At 57.2% G+C, this 14,549-nt stretch overlaps 1 protein-coding gene across 1 annotated transcript in view; it reads right to left on the minus strand.

The window, feature by feature from the left end:
- Nucleotides 1–1,081: 1,081 nt before the first annotated feature.
- The window catches only part of CLSTN1 (calsyntenin 1), a gene marked incomplete at both ends in the record, with an annotated part of 54,511 nt that continues 41,043 nt past the window's right edge, over nucleotides 1,082–14,549 (minus strand). Inside the window, 12 exons of the mRNA XM_080691275.1 lie at nucleotides 1,082–1,279; nucleotides 1,519–1,703; nucleotides 1,831–1,966; nucleotides 4,075–4,220; nucleotides 4,496–4,666; nucleotides 5,109–5,335; nucleotides 5,954–6,102; nucleotides 6,320–6,477; nucleotides 7,830–7,886; nucleotides 11,297–11,459; nucleotides 12,826–12,947; nucleotides 13,334–13,582. Of these exons, the coding sequence (XP_080547401.1) occupies nucleotides 1,082–1,279; nucleotides 1,519–1,703; nucleotides 1,831–1,966; nucleotides 4,075–4,220; nucleotides 4,496–4,666; nucleotides 5,109–5,335; nucleotides 5,954–6,102; nucleotides 6,320–6,477; nucleotides 7,830–7,886; nucleotides 11,297–11,459; nucleotides 12,826–12,947; nucleotides 13,334–13,582 (1,961 nt within the window). The remainder of the gene's footprint in view (nucleotides 1,280–1,518; nucleotides 1,704–1,830; nucleotides 1,967–4,074; nucleotides 4,221–4,495; nucleotides 4,667–5,108; nucleotides 5,336–5,953; nucleotides 6,103–6,319; nucleotides 6,478–7,829; nucleotides 7,887–11,296; nucleotides 11,460–12,825; nucleotides 12,948–13,333; nucleotides 13,583–14,549) is intronic.

A 14,549-nucleotide genomic window follows, 5' to 3' on the forward strand; every position in this document is an offset into this window, starting at 1 on the left:
GACGGTGAGGACGCGGCCCTCTGTGGCAGCAACTACCCGTCTACACAGCAGCTCGGGGTGGGGGGGGGTGGAGAGCGGCCACGAGACAGCCCCGCTGTGAAGTCCAGGGAGAAGCCGATGGAAGCCAAGTGCGGGCCGGTGCTGGTGGGACGTGGGGCACCCAGGGCTCCGGGGAGGCCAGAGGAGAGCGCAGCCATCTTGGGACACGGCACCCTGCCTCGGGGCCTCGGCACAGCCCTTCCCTCCCTCGAGCGCCACTCCGCAGGCGGCCGCTTCTGCTGCCAAGGGCTCCCGTGGCTTGCCCAGTCACTATCCCATGCGCCGTACAGACTTTACCAGCAGCAAACGCACATTGATCAAGCATAAACTACGAGGCTGAACAGGGAGCTGCGGGTCACGGGAAGCGTGTATAAAAGAGGCCAGGACCCCACGCCCACCCAACACCAACTAGAAACGGGTACAGTCCTGAAGAAGAGCTGGCTATTTCCAGAGGGCCCTGATCTGGTCCCCTGAGCAGCACCCCACGGGGCCCACCCTGGCTGCCCAGGGAGCCAGGGCCAGCTCCTGGGCCTCTCTCCTGACTTCGTGAGAGAGGGAGGTTGGGGGGGGCAGGCCCCGCACCCCGTGTTCTGAACTTGCTGTTCCAGTCTTGGTCTACACTAGCACAAATTACACAGAGAATCCCAATTTATTTACAAAATATTAAAAAGTCAGTTGATCATCTACATATTAACCCCCATTCTGCCATTTTATACATGCACTAATTTGGAAAAAAATAAAAACTTTAAAAACAAAGAGATTACGGGTTGGAGTGAGCGATTTTACCCTTCGTCGGAGTCCAGTCGCTGCGGCGTCTCTGGAGATGCCGGGCGGCCTGCCGGCGGGCGGCCCATGCTAGCGTGGCCAGGAGGAGGGGCGGCCACTGGCGCAGCTGGAGCGCGAGCCGGCGGGGACGGGAGCCTGGGGTCCTATCACCAAGCACGGAGGGCGAGGCGCGGGGAGGGCTGCAGACCTGCTGGCCGGAATGACTGACTGTACACGGCCCGGGCGGGCAGCAGTCCGGGGTGGGCGCTGAGGGCGGTCAGTAGCTGAGCGTGGAGTCGTCCCACTCTAGCTGCTGCTGCCGCGTGGCGTTCTGGCCGTCCCCGGGGCCGCCCTCCTCCTCCTCGCTGCTCTCGGACTCTGCGCTGGTGATGTCCTCCTCCTCCTCTCCGTCCTCACTCTCCTCCTCTTCCTCCTCCTCCTCCTCCCCCTCGCTGCTGTGCTGGTCCTCGTAGGTCTGGCAAAGGCAGGCAGCATGTATCCCTGGGGCCCATCACCAGTGTGCCCTCCCAGGAGCCCGGCCAGGTGGTGCGCACCCCCGAAGCAGACAAGGGTCTCCGGGGGTGAAGCAGGAGAGGGCTGAGCCCGTCTCTACGCTTACTGGCCGGTGCGACCTTCGGCCCGGCCTTGCGAGCCTCGTCAACCATGGGAAATCGAGGCCCGGAGCCCCATGGTTAGTGACAGGCGGGGACCCACCTCCATGGGGTTCACGGTGATGGTCAAGGCAGAGTCGTCCCAGTCCATCTCGTTCTCCTTCCCCGTGTCCTGGTCCCGCAGGCTCCGCTGGTGCGCGGCCCGGATCCGGAACACGCCCAGGACGATCATGAACACCAGGAAGCTGACGCACACCACGATGACCACGGTGGCAGTGCTGGGGACCACTGCGTGCGGAGGGGCGCGGGTCAGGGCTGGCGGGGCCCGAGGAGGGCGGGGCGCTCTGCTCCCACTGCGCTGAGCCGGCTCGAGCAGGGCGCCCCGGGCCTCAGCCCGTGCTCCCGCCCCTCCTACCTGCGAAGGGCTGAGGACTGGCCAGGTTGTGGCCCGACAGGTCCACGAAGGAGTGGTGCTCGGGGTGGACGAACTGTGGCTGGGCGGCCATGTGGTTAGCGTGCTCCACGGGGTCGGCTGTGTGGATCACGTTTACCTGTAACGGAAGACAGAGGAGCCAAGGGAAGAGAGAGGAAGAGGACCACCACTGGGAGGCCAAGGGTGTGTCCAAGGGTGGCAGGAGAAGGGCCGCTCCGGGAGATCTCTGGACAGTGCTGGACGCAAACAGTGCTACTAGCCGGGCGTGGGGCGCACGCCTGGCATCCCAGTGCTTGGGAGGCTGGGACAGGAGGATCGCGGGTTCGCGGCCAGCCTTGGCTACTTAGGCCTCCACAACTTAGTGAGACCCTGTTTCAAAATTAAGAATAAAAATTAGGGCTGGGAGCCAGGCGTGGTGGCGCACGCTTGTAATCCCCGTGCTTGGGAGGCTGAGACAAGAGGATCGCACAGGTTCGAAGCCAGCCTCAGCTACTTAGTGAGGCTCTCAGCAACTTAGTAAGACCCTGTTTCCAAATAAAATATAAAATGGGTCTGGGATTATAGCCCGGATGTAGAAAGCCTCTAGGTTCCACCCCCGTACCACCAAAAAAAAAAAAAAAAAAACAAAACCAGGGCTGGGGTAGGCTAGCTCAGAGGTAGAATGCCCCTGGGTTTTACCTCAACCCCTAGTACTAAAAACACAAAAAACAAACAAACAAAGAAAAAAAACAGTGCTACTGTCACAGCCAGAAAACAAAATCAGGAGTACATGCTTAAAAACTGCCAGGACAATGTTAACACCATCCAGTGTCCAAGAAACACAGTACTTTTCTAAACTTTACTGCTAGTGCATTTTGTGAAAAAAATCTGCTCACCACCAAGAGAACACAGACCACTAATCCTCTGCCCGGGTCCCCTGGGAAGCGCTTGGTGTCGGCCATTTTCCTCCTTTACCCAAAGCCCGGCCCTGGGGGAGGCAGCACAAATCATAAGCATCTACATCCCCTCTAACCAGCTGCTCTTTGCACAAATAAAATGCTCATGAGCAGTGTGAGCCGAGCCTCCCGCTGCCTGAGGTCACGGCGGACATGGCGACTGCTAAGAACCGCAGGGCCCTTTCCTCCAGCCCACGAGCCTAGGCCGCGGCTGCTCCAGCCTGAGAGTAAGCTCGGCAGCCGCGGCGTCGGCCTGCCGGTGCCGGGCCCTGCATCAGCCCAGGGCCAGCATCAACCAGAGCAGGGGCCTGGCACAGCTACAAGACACGCTGGATTCCCAGGGGCTGTTTCTTTCTCTCTTTTATTTTTGGTACTGGAGATTAAATCCAGGGGAGTTCCACCTCCGAGCTATACACCCAGCCCTTTTTATTTTGAAACAGGGTCTTGCTAAATTGCTGAGGGCCTCACTAAGTGGCTGAGGATGGCCTCGACCCTGCACTCCTCCTCTTTCAGCCTCCTGACAACTGGACAGAGGCGTGTGCCATACAACTGGCTCTGCACGCTGTTCTTTCTAGAGAGGTATCCTCATGTCTCTCTCACACGCTAAACCTCAAGGAATAACCCTGTTCCTCCCGCTGCGGCCTTCCCTGTCCCGTGCTCTCTGCCAGCTCCCTCCAAGGACCCTTAGGCTGCGACCTGGGCTTCCGAGCCGGCGAAAGAGGAGCAGCTGGTGCGCTCGGCCACCTCCAGCACAACTGGTCACTGCAAGCCTGCGGCAGAGCCAGGCTGGAAAGGCTGCCACCCCGGGATGAGCCTGGACGGGTGTCACCACGAGCAAGCGAAAAGCACTTAAGCTGGGCATGGCGGCGTGCGTCTGTAATCCCAGTCCTTGGGAGGCTGAGTCAGGAGGATCGCAGGTTCACAGCCAGCAACTTGGGTGGTCAGCAACTTAGTGAGACCCTATTTAAAAAAAAAAAGGAAGCTGGGCATGGCGGCGCACGCTTATTCGGGAGGCTGAGACCAGAGGATTGTGGTTCACGGACAGCCTCAGCTACTTAGGCCCTTTGCAAATCAGTGAGACCCTGTTTCAAAATAAAGAATAAAAAATAGAACAGGGGTGTAGCTTGGAGGTTGAATGCCCCTGGGTTCCATCCCCAGAACCACCAAAAAAGAAAGAAAAAAAACAAAGAACGAGAAAAGAAAGGAAAACTTGGCGCTTGCAAACGTTAGGGCCGAGAGTCACGGGCCAGGTCAGCACCACTGGGCCGCTGCGGTGGAAGCCGGTACTCACCTCCACCTTAAACTCGTTGCTGAGGTAGCGGCCATTGAGCTCGGAGCAGGTGAGCTTAAACCTCCGGTCAAGCAGGGACCTGGTGTGCCAGTTCCGATAGCGCAGGAGGTGCAAGGCCTCCTCATAGCTGGCCATGGTGTCCACACCTGCGGGTCAGAGGTGAGGCAGGCGTCAGGTGGCTCAGCCGAGGGCCTGCGGTGGGGCCAGAGCCAGGCACCCAGCCTGCGGAGCCAGCGGGCCCCACACCTGCGGCTTCCCCGCCAGGGTAAAAGGCAGGGCCCAGGGGCACCTCCCCCAGGGCTTGCGATGCTGCCGCGGCCCCGCCCCACCCTGTGCAAGCTATCACGGTGGCCTCCGTGCAGAGGGTCAGCCTGCAGCCACCCGCCAGCCCGAGTCCGCAGGAGGCAGGCCGCGGCTTCACCTGTGAGGACCACGCCCAGGTCGGAGCGGCTCACTTCGATGCCCTTCTGCTGCAGGCGGGCCTCGTCCACCTCCAGGCTCTCCTGCTCCGCGTTCAGCTCCTCACCCTCCACCGCGACCTCGCAGCTGTCTAGGTCATGCACGATCTCCTCGGACACCAGGGACTCTTGAACTGCAGAACAGCCCAGCCGTGTCAGAGGCCGTGGGGCCCAACCAGGGTGGGCACGGCCCCAGGCAGAGGCTCAGGCTCGAGGAGGAGCAGCGACGGAGGCAGGAAAGCCGCCCCCGAGCGCTGGCGTGGCTGGGCTCAGCGTGTGCCGGCCCTGGGTGCGCCCGGTGTGAACTCCATAACTAGGGCTGCTCTGCGTCCTGAGCGAGGACGGTGAGGATACTGTCCCCCCACCCGGGCTGACCCTCAAGCTCAACCTCAGAGCTGATGTCAGCCAGAGAAGGAGGAAATGACCCCCAAGCTGGTTTCCAAAGACCTCGAAGACCCCAGCTGCAAGTCAGGCTCCAGAAGCCGACCCACCCACAGTGCTAAAACAGGAAAACCTCCCAAAACCCCCAGAGAAAAGGAGCCCCGTGCTGAGGGGCCGCCGGCGAGCCGCCCTTACCTGTGGGGTCCTCGGCCCCGTCGCCCTCGGGCTCCACCTCTCTGGTGATGGTGCTGATGATGCGGAGCTCAGGGAAGAGGAAAACCCCTTCCGAGCTCTCAAACTCAGCTGCCGCCCGGGCGAAATGGTGGATGCCGCTCAGGCTGATCTTGGGCTCTTCTGGCTGCAAGACCATCACGCCGCCTTCGACGGGGGGGACCTCGATACAGGCGGCCTCGTTAAAACACCTGCCAGCAAGAAACGGGAGGCAGAGGCAGGGCTCGGAAAGCTGCCCTGGGACTCCCAGGATTCCACACAGCCTGGAGGGTCGGGAGACAGCGGGCCCCAGGAACCACCGCCCGCCGTGACCGGGACCTCGTCGAGTGTCTCGCGCCCACTGTGGGGAGCCAGCGATGGTGCACCGTGCTCACAGGAGGGAGGACGGCATGCCCTAGAAACCTAAATGCACACTGGGTGTGCATTTAGAAAGAAATTTAGGCCGGGCGTGGTGGGCACGCTTGTAATCCCCGTGCTTGGGAGGCGGAGACAGGAGGATCGCGCTGGTTCGATGCCAGCCGCGCTGGCTTAAGAGACCCTGTTTCCAAATAAAATAGGTCTGGGAGTGAAGCCCAGAGAAGGGTTTCCAGGAACCCCAGTACCACCAAAAAATAAAAAATAAGTAAATAATAGAAAGGAATTTAGAAACCTAAATTTCTTCTCACTGGGTCAGTGGGTGAAAGCGGGTTTGTTTTGGGGCAGTGCCAGGGAAGGACCCCTGGGCGGCACGCGTGCTAGGCAAGCACACTACCAATGAGCTACACCCCAGGCCCCACACAAGTGCACCGCTAAGAAAAATAAGGACCTACTTGACGGTGGTGGTGAGTTGGAGTCTGCGGATGCCAGGCGTGGGGAACTGGCGTGAGTTCAGGTAGGAGACGCGCTGCATGGCCTTGTCCAGCTCCCCGACATCATCTCCCTCCAAGGTCAGCACCGCCTGGCTGGGGCCTGCCCGGATCTGAAATCACACAGGGGGTGGGGGGCTCTGCTGTGAGAGCTGGAGCTGTGGGGGCTCCGCAGAGGACGTGGAAAAGGGAAGCTCGTGTGATTCCAGCCAATGGCCCTCCTTCACACGAAGGCAACATCTCGGGCGCAAACGTCATCCCCCTCTGGTGTCTGCTCTCCCCGATCTGTGCTCCAGGGCCCAGGAGCGCGCAGGCGGCCAGCCAGGTTACCTGCACGCCTCTGCCGCCGTCTTCCGGGGCCTGCGGGTCTAGCCCCTCCTTGCAGGTGTACAGACAGTCAATCGCCTTCTTATCTGTGAGTCTCCCAGAACGAACCGTTAGGCCAGCCAGGTTACCTCGGAAAAACTGGGCCATGTGCAGGTCGCCACCTTGGGGACAGGGGAGAAGCAGTCAGGCTGTGGCCCGACCTCCCGCTGACCTGTCAACGCGGGGTTACCGGAGTGGCAGCCAGATGGATGGATGGACATGCAGGTTAGTTCAGACCAAACCCTGTTAGCCTTGCGGTCTAAATGGAAGCGCCATGAAGAAATTAAACCATTTATGATCATGCATATGTGCTCGGAGGGAAGGAGCAGGGGTCCCTCACCCGCAGCCGGGAAGCCGAGCGGTCCCACCAGAGTCCCACACAGCCACCCGCTCCCGGGGCCTCGCCTCGCCGCGCAGTGACGCCCGCCCCCTCGGCCCCGCGTCCTGCCGGGGAGCACGCTGGGGGCTGCCTTCCCTAGCGCAGGGGACACACTCTTTTTGCTGTTGCTGTTACTACGGGTTGAGCCCAGGGGCATTCTCTCTCCAAACTTTACTCCTGGCCCTCTTTATTATTTATTTATTTATTTATTTATTTATTTATTTACGGGTCTGGGGATGGAACCCAGGGGCATTGACCTCTGAAGCTACAACCCCTGCCTATTTTCTTATTCTTATTTTGAAACAGGTTTCACTAAGTTGCAGAGGGCCTCACTAAGTAGCTGAGGCTGTCCGTGAACCGCGATCCTCCAGTCTCAGCCTCCCGCATGCTGGGATTACAAGCGTGCGCCACCACGCCCGGCTTTTATTTTTTATTTTGACACGGGGCCTTGCTAAGTTGCTAACTGTCGCGCCTGGAACTAGCGATCCTGCTGTCTCAGCCTCCCAAGTACTGGGCTTACGGTTGTGCGCCAGCGCACCCAGTGATGGAGACCGCTAAGACGAAGCCGCACGGCCATGGCACGAGCAGGGCGCTCCGGGCCGCCCGGCGCTGCGTCCCAGGGGCCTTTCTGGGTGACACTGCTTTGTTGAGCCCCTTCGTTCCTGTCTCCTACTCCTGAAGGACTGGGAAAGGGAGGTGGGTCGAGGAAAACGAAACCCCTCAGGCAGATGACCGGGGAGCCAGGCTAGACCTGCCTTAACCTGACAACGGAGGAGAGCTAGGCCGCCGGCCACGCGCCTCGCTCTGGGGAGGGCACTGCTGGGGTGGAGACTTCTACGAAACGCCTGCTTCAAGTTTACTCTCCATCAGGACAGAACACCTAGGGTGAGCCCCTCCCTGCCTGAAGCACCACGAGGCGCCCCCCGCCCGGGGAGCCGGGACCCCCAGCCTGGCTGCGGTGGGGGGAGTCACGATGCAGAGAAACCGGCCGGCCCAGAGGCGCCCCGTGCGCGTCATGCGACATGTGGAATGAGTCAATGTCTCAGCTTTAAAATGAAACAAAGTGAGCTGTAGGGAAAAGAGAGATCCAGCAACCTGCCGCGGCCACCGTCACGGGCTCGGTCTCATTGTCACCGTCCACGCCTGGATACTCTGCGGGAAGCAAGACGGAGACAACAGAGAGACCGGGAGGTTAGGGTGTGCGGCCGGCCCAGCGCGCCTCAGGCCGCCCGGTACAAAGCCCCAGAAGCCCCCGCGGCCCGGCCGGTGCGCGCTGGACCCCGCTTCCCAGGGGGCATCCGCCCTGGCGCCTTTCGTGTCTTCTTGGATTCCATCTTCTCATGTCCTCCTTGCCAGAAGACAAATCAGACCCAAAATAAGACGCATAGAGGCAGGTGTGCTGGACTCTGGCCCCTCGACCTGGGCCCCGGCCAGAGCTTTCCAAGGACGTCCCGCTCTGACCGCAGCCTGCGCCCAACACACACAAGCCGGGCCGGCAGCGCCCCTCTCCAGCGCGGATACGCTGGTTCAGAGGCAACGGGAGAGCACGCGCAGGTCCAGCGCCTGGCTCACGCACACACAAAAGCCTGTCTGTCTGGAAGTTCAGAACAAGTCTGCAGCTGCCTGGGCTTTAAAGCGACAGAGAAAAGAAGATACTTTTGTGTGTGTGTGTGGAATTGGGGATGGAGCCCAGGGGCGTTCTACCTCTGAGCTACACTCCAGCCCTATTTTTTGTTTGTTTGCAGTACTAGGGATTGAACCCAGGGCTATTCTACCTCTGAGCTATAACCCCAGCCCTATTTTATTTTTTTGCTTGAAACAGAGTCTCACTAAGTTGCTGAGGCTGTCTTTGACCCTGCCATCCTCCTATCTCAGCTTCCCCAGTACTGGGATTATAGGCATGAGCCACCACACCACACACACTCCCTTTTTTTTCTGCAGTACTAGGGATGGAACCCAGGGGCATTCTACCTCCAAGCGACACTTCCAGCCCTATTTTTTATTCTTTATTTTGAAACAAGGTCTCACTAACTTGCGTAGGACTTCATTAAGTAGCTGAGGCTGTCCCTGAACCTTCAATCCTCCTGTTTCAGGCTCCCAAGTATTGGGATTACAAGGGTGTGCCACCACACCCAGCTCTCTCTCGCGCGCTCTCTCTCTCTGTCTCTCTCTCTTTTTGTTATGTTGTTCAGAGTCTCAATAAATTGCTAAGGCTGGTCTTGAACCTGTGATCCTCCTGTCTCAGCCACCCAAGTACTAGGATTACAGGTGTGCACCACCATGCCTGGCTAAGAAGTTACTTTTTTTTTTTTGGTAGTACTGGGGTTCCTGGAAACCCTTCTACCTCTGGGCTACACTCCCAGACACCTAATTTTTATATTTTTATTTGGAAACAGGGTCTTTTACTTAAGCCAGCGACGCTGGCTTCGAACCTGCGTGATCCTCCTGTCTCCGCCTCCCAAGCGCAGGAATTACAATCACGCGCCGCCACGCCTGGCCTTTTTTTTCTTTTTTTGTGGTACCGGGGGTGAAACCCAGGGGCTTTTGTACCTCCGGGCTACACCCCTAGACCTATTTTTATACTTTATTCGGAAACAAGGCATCACTAAGTAGATGAGGCTGTCTTTGAACTTGTGTGACACTCCTGTCTCAGCCTCCCAAGTACTGGGATTACAAGTGTGCGCCACCACGCTCGGCTTTAAGAAGACATTTTTAAGTGCTTTCTCCGACCAGAAAAGGAGGCTACGAGGTGAAGTCACTCAGAGAAACATAATCCACAGTGGGTCCCGGGCCCTCACTGGCCACCGCCCTGTGGCCAAGTCCAGCATTGTCACGGTCTGGGCCTCGATGCATGGCAATGCCTCCCTCTTGTGGCCGCCCCGCAGCCCTGGTCGCGAGTCGGCCGAGAAGCCTGCAGCGGGGCTAGTGTGAGGCCTGGGCCTGCGCCAGGAAAGCTGGCCGCCGCGTCTGCAAACACACACTGCGCCACGGCGTTGCAGATGCCAGAGCACTGGCTCAAAGCCCGCTACTACTTTGAAATGACAGAGTTCAGCCGGGCGTGGTGGTGCACACTTGTAATCCCAGCATTCGGGAGGCTGAGACCGGAGGGCCGTGGTTCATGGACAGCCTTAGCTACTGAGGCCCTCCGCAACTTTTCAAAAAAAAAAAAAAAAAAATCACAGAGTTCACGGAGCCAGTGTGTAGCTCACAGAACGATTCTGCAGCGCAGCTCCCTGGCCACTACTCCAGTTTAACTGCCTCTCGGTTTCACAGGGAACCAGCGCGTCGAATGCTAGAGATGAAGGGGTGCACAGCTTCTCAAGGCCAGCAGGAGGCTCTGCGTCACGGGAGGCGAGCCTGGGGCTGGCGGTTCAGCCTGGCCCTGGAGCGCTGGCTTTCTGGGTTCTGATCTTGGCTCCAGGATTAGTCTCCCTGGTGATCTAGGCTCTCGACTTCTCTGAGTCTCCGTTTCGTGGCTATAATACAAGACCCTAAGGAGGAGCCTGCCACTTGGTAAGCACGAGGAGTCGTGCTGTGGCTAGGGGCGATGATCACAACCCCACTCTAGTCTGCTGGGAACTCACGCGGAACCCCCGCCAAACTGGCTGAGCCCTTGCCGAGGTCCCCCTGGCTCGCCGCGCACCCGGCGGGGTCCCACAGGTCTAGACACTTCCGGGCCCTGGGCCTCACTGCTGTCTGCTGCTTCCTCGTTCTCGTAAGTGTCAGGGAGCAGATGGATTTATTTATTTGTTTATTTATTTTTTTTGTGGGTCTGGAGATGGAATCCAGGGGCATTCGACCTGTGAGCTATACCCCTTGCCCTATTTTTTATTCTTCCTTCCTTCCTTTATTTTTGTGTGTGTGGTACTGAGGGTGGAACCCAGGGTCTTTGCTAGCTCTGGGCTATACTCCCAGACCTATTTTTATACTTTAAATGTTTTTTTTTTGTTTTGTTTTTGGTCCTAGGATTGAACCCAGCAGTGTTGTAACTCCAGGCTACACACCCCTAGACCTTCTTATTTTTTATATTGAAACAGGGTCTCACTAAGTTGCTGAGAGCCTCACTCAGTAGCTGAGGCTGGCTTCGAACCTGCGCGATCCTCCTGTCTCAGCCTCCCAAGAACTGGGATAACAAGCACGCACCACCATGCCCGGTTCTTTTATTTTTCATTTTGAAACAGGGTCTAAGTTGCGGAGGGCCTCACTAAGTAGCTGAGGCTGTCCGCGAACCGCGATCCTCCTGACTCAGCCTCTCAAATGCTGGGATTCCAAGCGTGCGCCCCCACGCCCGGCCTGGGCAGATGAATTTATAAGCGAGTTCCTCTATTACACTCTCCCTCCGCGCACGGCCCTGAGAGGTCACGGAGCGCTCTGGCCCCTAGCACCTGTACTGAGCACCCACAGATGGACCACACCGAGGAGGATCATCAACAATGGCCCCAAAAGGCTACGCACAGGAAAAGAGGGTGAAGGGAAAATAATGAGAAGAGCCTGTTTCCACCAGTACAGTACAGAGGCGTCATTTAGTTCCTGAGACGGCGGAGGGGCACAACGGCGGTTACCTTGCCAGCAAGCCCCGACCACGAGCTGGGTGTCTAGCTTGGATGGGTGCAGCGGGTAGTCCTCGGTCACCGAGAAGGGCTCGTGCGCGACGCCGTCCACGTAGAGGGTTACGCTGGGGAGCTCCACGTTGAGGACAAAGTGGTGCCACTCCTCATCGCAGACCTACCGAGGGCAAGCAAGCAGGAAACGTCAGCCTCCCATCCGGAGGCACGAGACGCAGCACCGCCGGACCCGAGCGCCGTCAGTCTAACAGGAAACAGCCGGGCGCGGTGGCGCACGCTGGTCATCCCAGCACTCGGGAGGCTGAGACAGGAGGATCGCGGTTCGCGGACAGCCTCGGCTACTTAGTGCGGCCCTCTGCAACTCAGTGAGACCCTGTTTCAAAATAAAGAATAAAAAACAGGGCTGGAGGTGTCCCTTGGAGGTAGAATGACGCTGGGTTCCATCCCCAGTACCACACACACAAAAAAAGGTAGCCGGGCGTGGTGGCGCACGCTTGTAATCCCAGCATTAGGGAGGCTGAAACAGGAGGATGGCGGTTCGCGGACAGCCTCAGCTACTTAGTGAGGCCCTCTGCAACTCAATGAGACCCTGTTTCAAAATAAAGAATAAAAAATAGGCAGGTGGTGTAGCTCAGAGGTCGAATGCCCCTGGGTTCCATCCCCAGACTCAAAAAAAAAAAAAAAAGTTAGTTGGTTTGTTTTGTTTTTGGTCCTGATATTGAACCCAGGGGTGTTTTAACTCCAGGCTACACACCCCTAGACCTTATTTTTTATATTGAAATAGGTCTCACTACATTGCTGAGGTTGTCTTTGAATCTGAGATCTTCCTGTCTCAGCCTTCCAAGTACTTGGATTGTAGGTGTGTAACACCAAGCTCTGCTTAAGGAAAGAGTTTTTTAAAATCTAGCAACAAGCCGGGCGTGGTGGCGCACGCTTGTAATCCCTGCGCTTGGGAGGCTGAGACAGGAGGATCGCGCAGGTTCGAAGCCAGCCTCAGCTACTTAATGAGGCTCTCAGCAACTTAGTGAGACCCTGTTTCCAAAAATAGGTCTGGGAGTATAGCCCAGAGGTAGAAAGCCTCTGGGTTCCACCCCCAGTACCACCAAAAAATAAAAAAATAAAAAAACAAAAATCTAGCAACAATGTATTTTGCAAACACACCTCACCAAAAGGAACAGGATGACCCAGTCACCTCTAGTGTCGGATGGGGTCTCACTGTCACTGTCTCCAATCCGGTGGCACGATTCCTACCCATCACAGCGCAGGGCCCCAAACCCGGAGCTGCTCAGGTCCCCTCAGCTGATGCCAACAGGCCTTTGCTTTTCTTTTTTTCTTTTCTTTTGGTGGCACTGGAGATGGACCCCATGGGCATTCACTTCTAAGCTACACCCCCAGCCCTATTTTTACACTTCTTCCTTTTCTTGCCACGAGGAGGCACCGACCACACACCGCAGGCTCGTGCCAGGCCCCTTGCCTAGCTGATTTCTCTTAGAAGACCGCGCCCGGGCCGCGTTCGCGGTGCTCACCTGATTCAGCTTCCAGTGGAATTCTGCAGGCTTGTATTTCTTTTCCTCTGAAGGATTCTGACGGAGGAGGAAGATGAGCCTGCACCCATGGACATACAGGGAGTAATGGTGGCGGTTCATATCTGAAAAGACAGCGTCTGGGGTAAATTGTCAGCTCGAGGCCCCAGGGAGAATAAGAGCTTTTCTTTATTGGATTTCGAAGACACAACTTTATCTGCGTAAATGAACCCTCAGCTGGGCCAAGGCAGACTCAGGAACAAATACGCTTGGGTTTGGCTGATGGTCATCTGGGCCCAGGACGACTGCTGGAATCCACTGAGCAGAGTGAAGACATTTCTGAGTGTTGATGCCGTCTCTCTGGGGGACAAAGAGCCCCCAGCACAAACCAGAGAACACTGCACACAGACCCGCTCGCTTCCCAGGAGGCTCTGCGGAAGGGGTGGGGGCCCGCATGGGGACACTGCCCCCCTGGCCACTGAGGAAATTCACTTACAGAACCATAACCGACCTGTTTTGTCTGAACTGCAAAGAATCGTCTCCTTCTTCCTGCCGAAAGGCCCGTGGCGCATCCACACGGAGATGGTGAAGGGCTCCTTGGGGTTGATGGAGACCACGCCCTCCGGGACCCGCACCGCCTGAGTGCCGTTGAACTCGAACACCTGGTCGCTGTCGTGGCCGTTGTCGGTGGGGAGGCCGGCCGTCCAGTTCAAGGAGCTGCTGGGGGAGGGGAGCAGCTCGGCCGTGCCGGCAGCCGCCCCTGAAACCAGAGCCAGGCGCATGTCAGTCCCGGGAAGACCCCGGGCCTCCACCTGAACCCACTCTGCCTGACCGTCCGCATTTCATAGCTAGATGACGAGCTGGCTGTACTTTACCTTTCCTCAAAAATAAGGGGTTTTAAAGGCAAAAATAGAGCCGGGCACGGAGGTGCATGCTGTGATGCCAGTACTTGAGACAGGAGGATCACTGGATCGAAGCCAGTCTCGGCAACCTAGGCTCCAAGTTTTCTTTTAAATTTGCTCCCTCAGCTGGGCGTGGTGGCGCACGCTTGTCATCCCCGCGCTTGGGAGGCTGAGACAGGAGGATCTCACAAGTTCGAAGCCAGCCTCAGCTACTTAGTGAGGCTCTTAGTGAGACCCTGTTTCCACATAAAATATAAAATAGGTCTGGGAGTATAGCCCGGAGGTAGAAAAGCCTCTGGGTTCCACCCCCAGGACCACAAAAAAAAAAAAAAAAATTTGCTCCCTGAGGCCGGGCGTGGTGGCGCACGCTTGTAATCCCTGCGCTTGGGAGGCGGAGACAGGAGTATCGCACAGGTTCGAAGCCAGCCGCGCTGGCTTAAGAGACCCTGCTTCCAAATTAAAAAAAAAAAAAAAATATATATATATATATATATATATATATATATATATATATAAAATAGGTCTGGGAGTGTAGCCTGGAGGTAGAAGGGCTTCCAGGAACCCCAGTACCACCAAAAATAAATAAATAAATAAATAAATAAATAAATTTGCTCCCTGAAAAAGATTTCCCAGCTCCCTCAGCTGCCTGGTCGTTGACTTCTTCAATCTTAGGAGCGCCATGACTCGGCTGGACCATCCTGCTCTTTTGAGTAACGTAAGACCTCAGTCTACGCCCGAGCTCTGCCGCTTCCTAACATACGTTGCCGGGCGAGCTGCTTAATCTCCTTCCGTTTCAAAGTAATGCGCTCCTCTATAAAACAGGGT

The sequence above is a fragment of the Muscardinus avellanarius genome (genome assembly GCF_963383645.1).
Source record: "Muscardinus avellanarius genome assembly, chromosome: 3".
NCBI classification, from domain to species: domain Eukaryota; kingdom Metazoa; phylum Chordata; class Mammalia; order Rodentia; family Gliridae; genus Muscardinus; species Muscardinus avellanarius.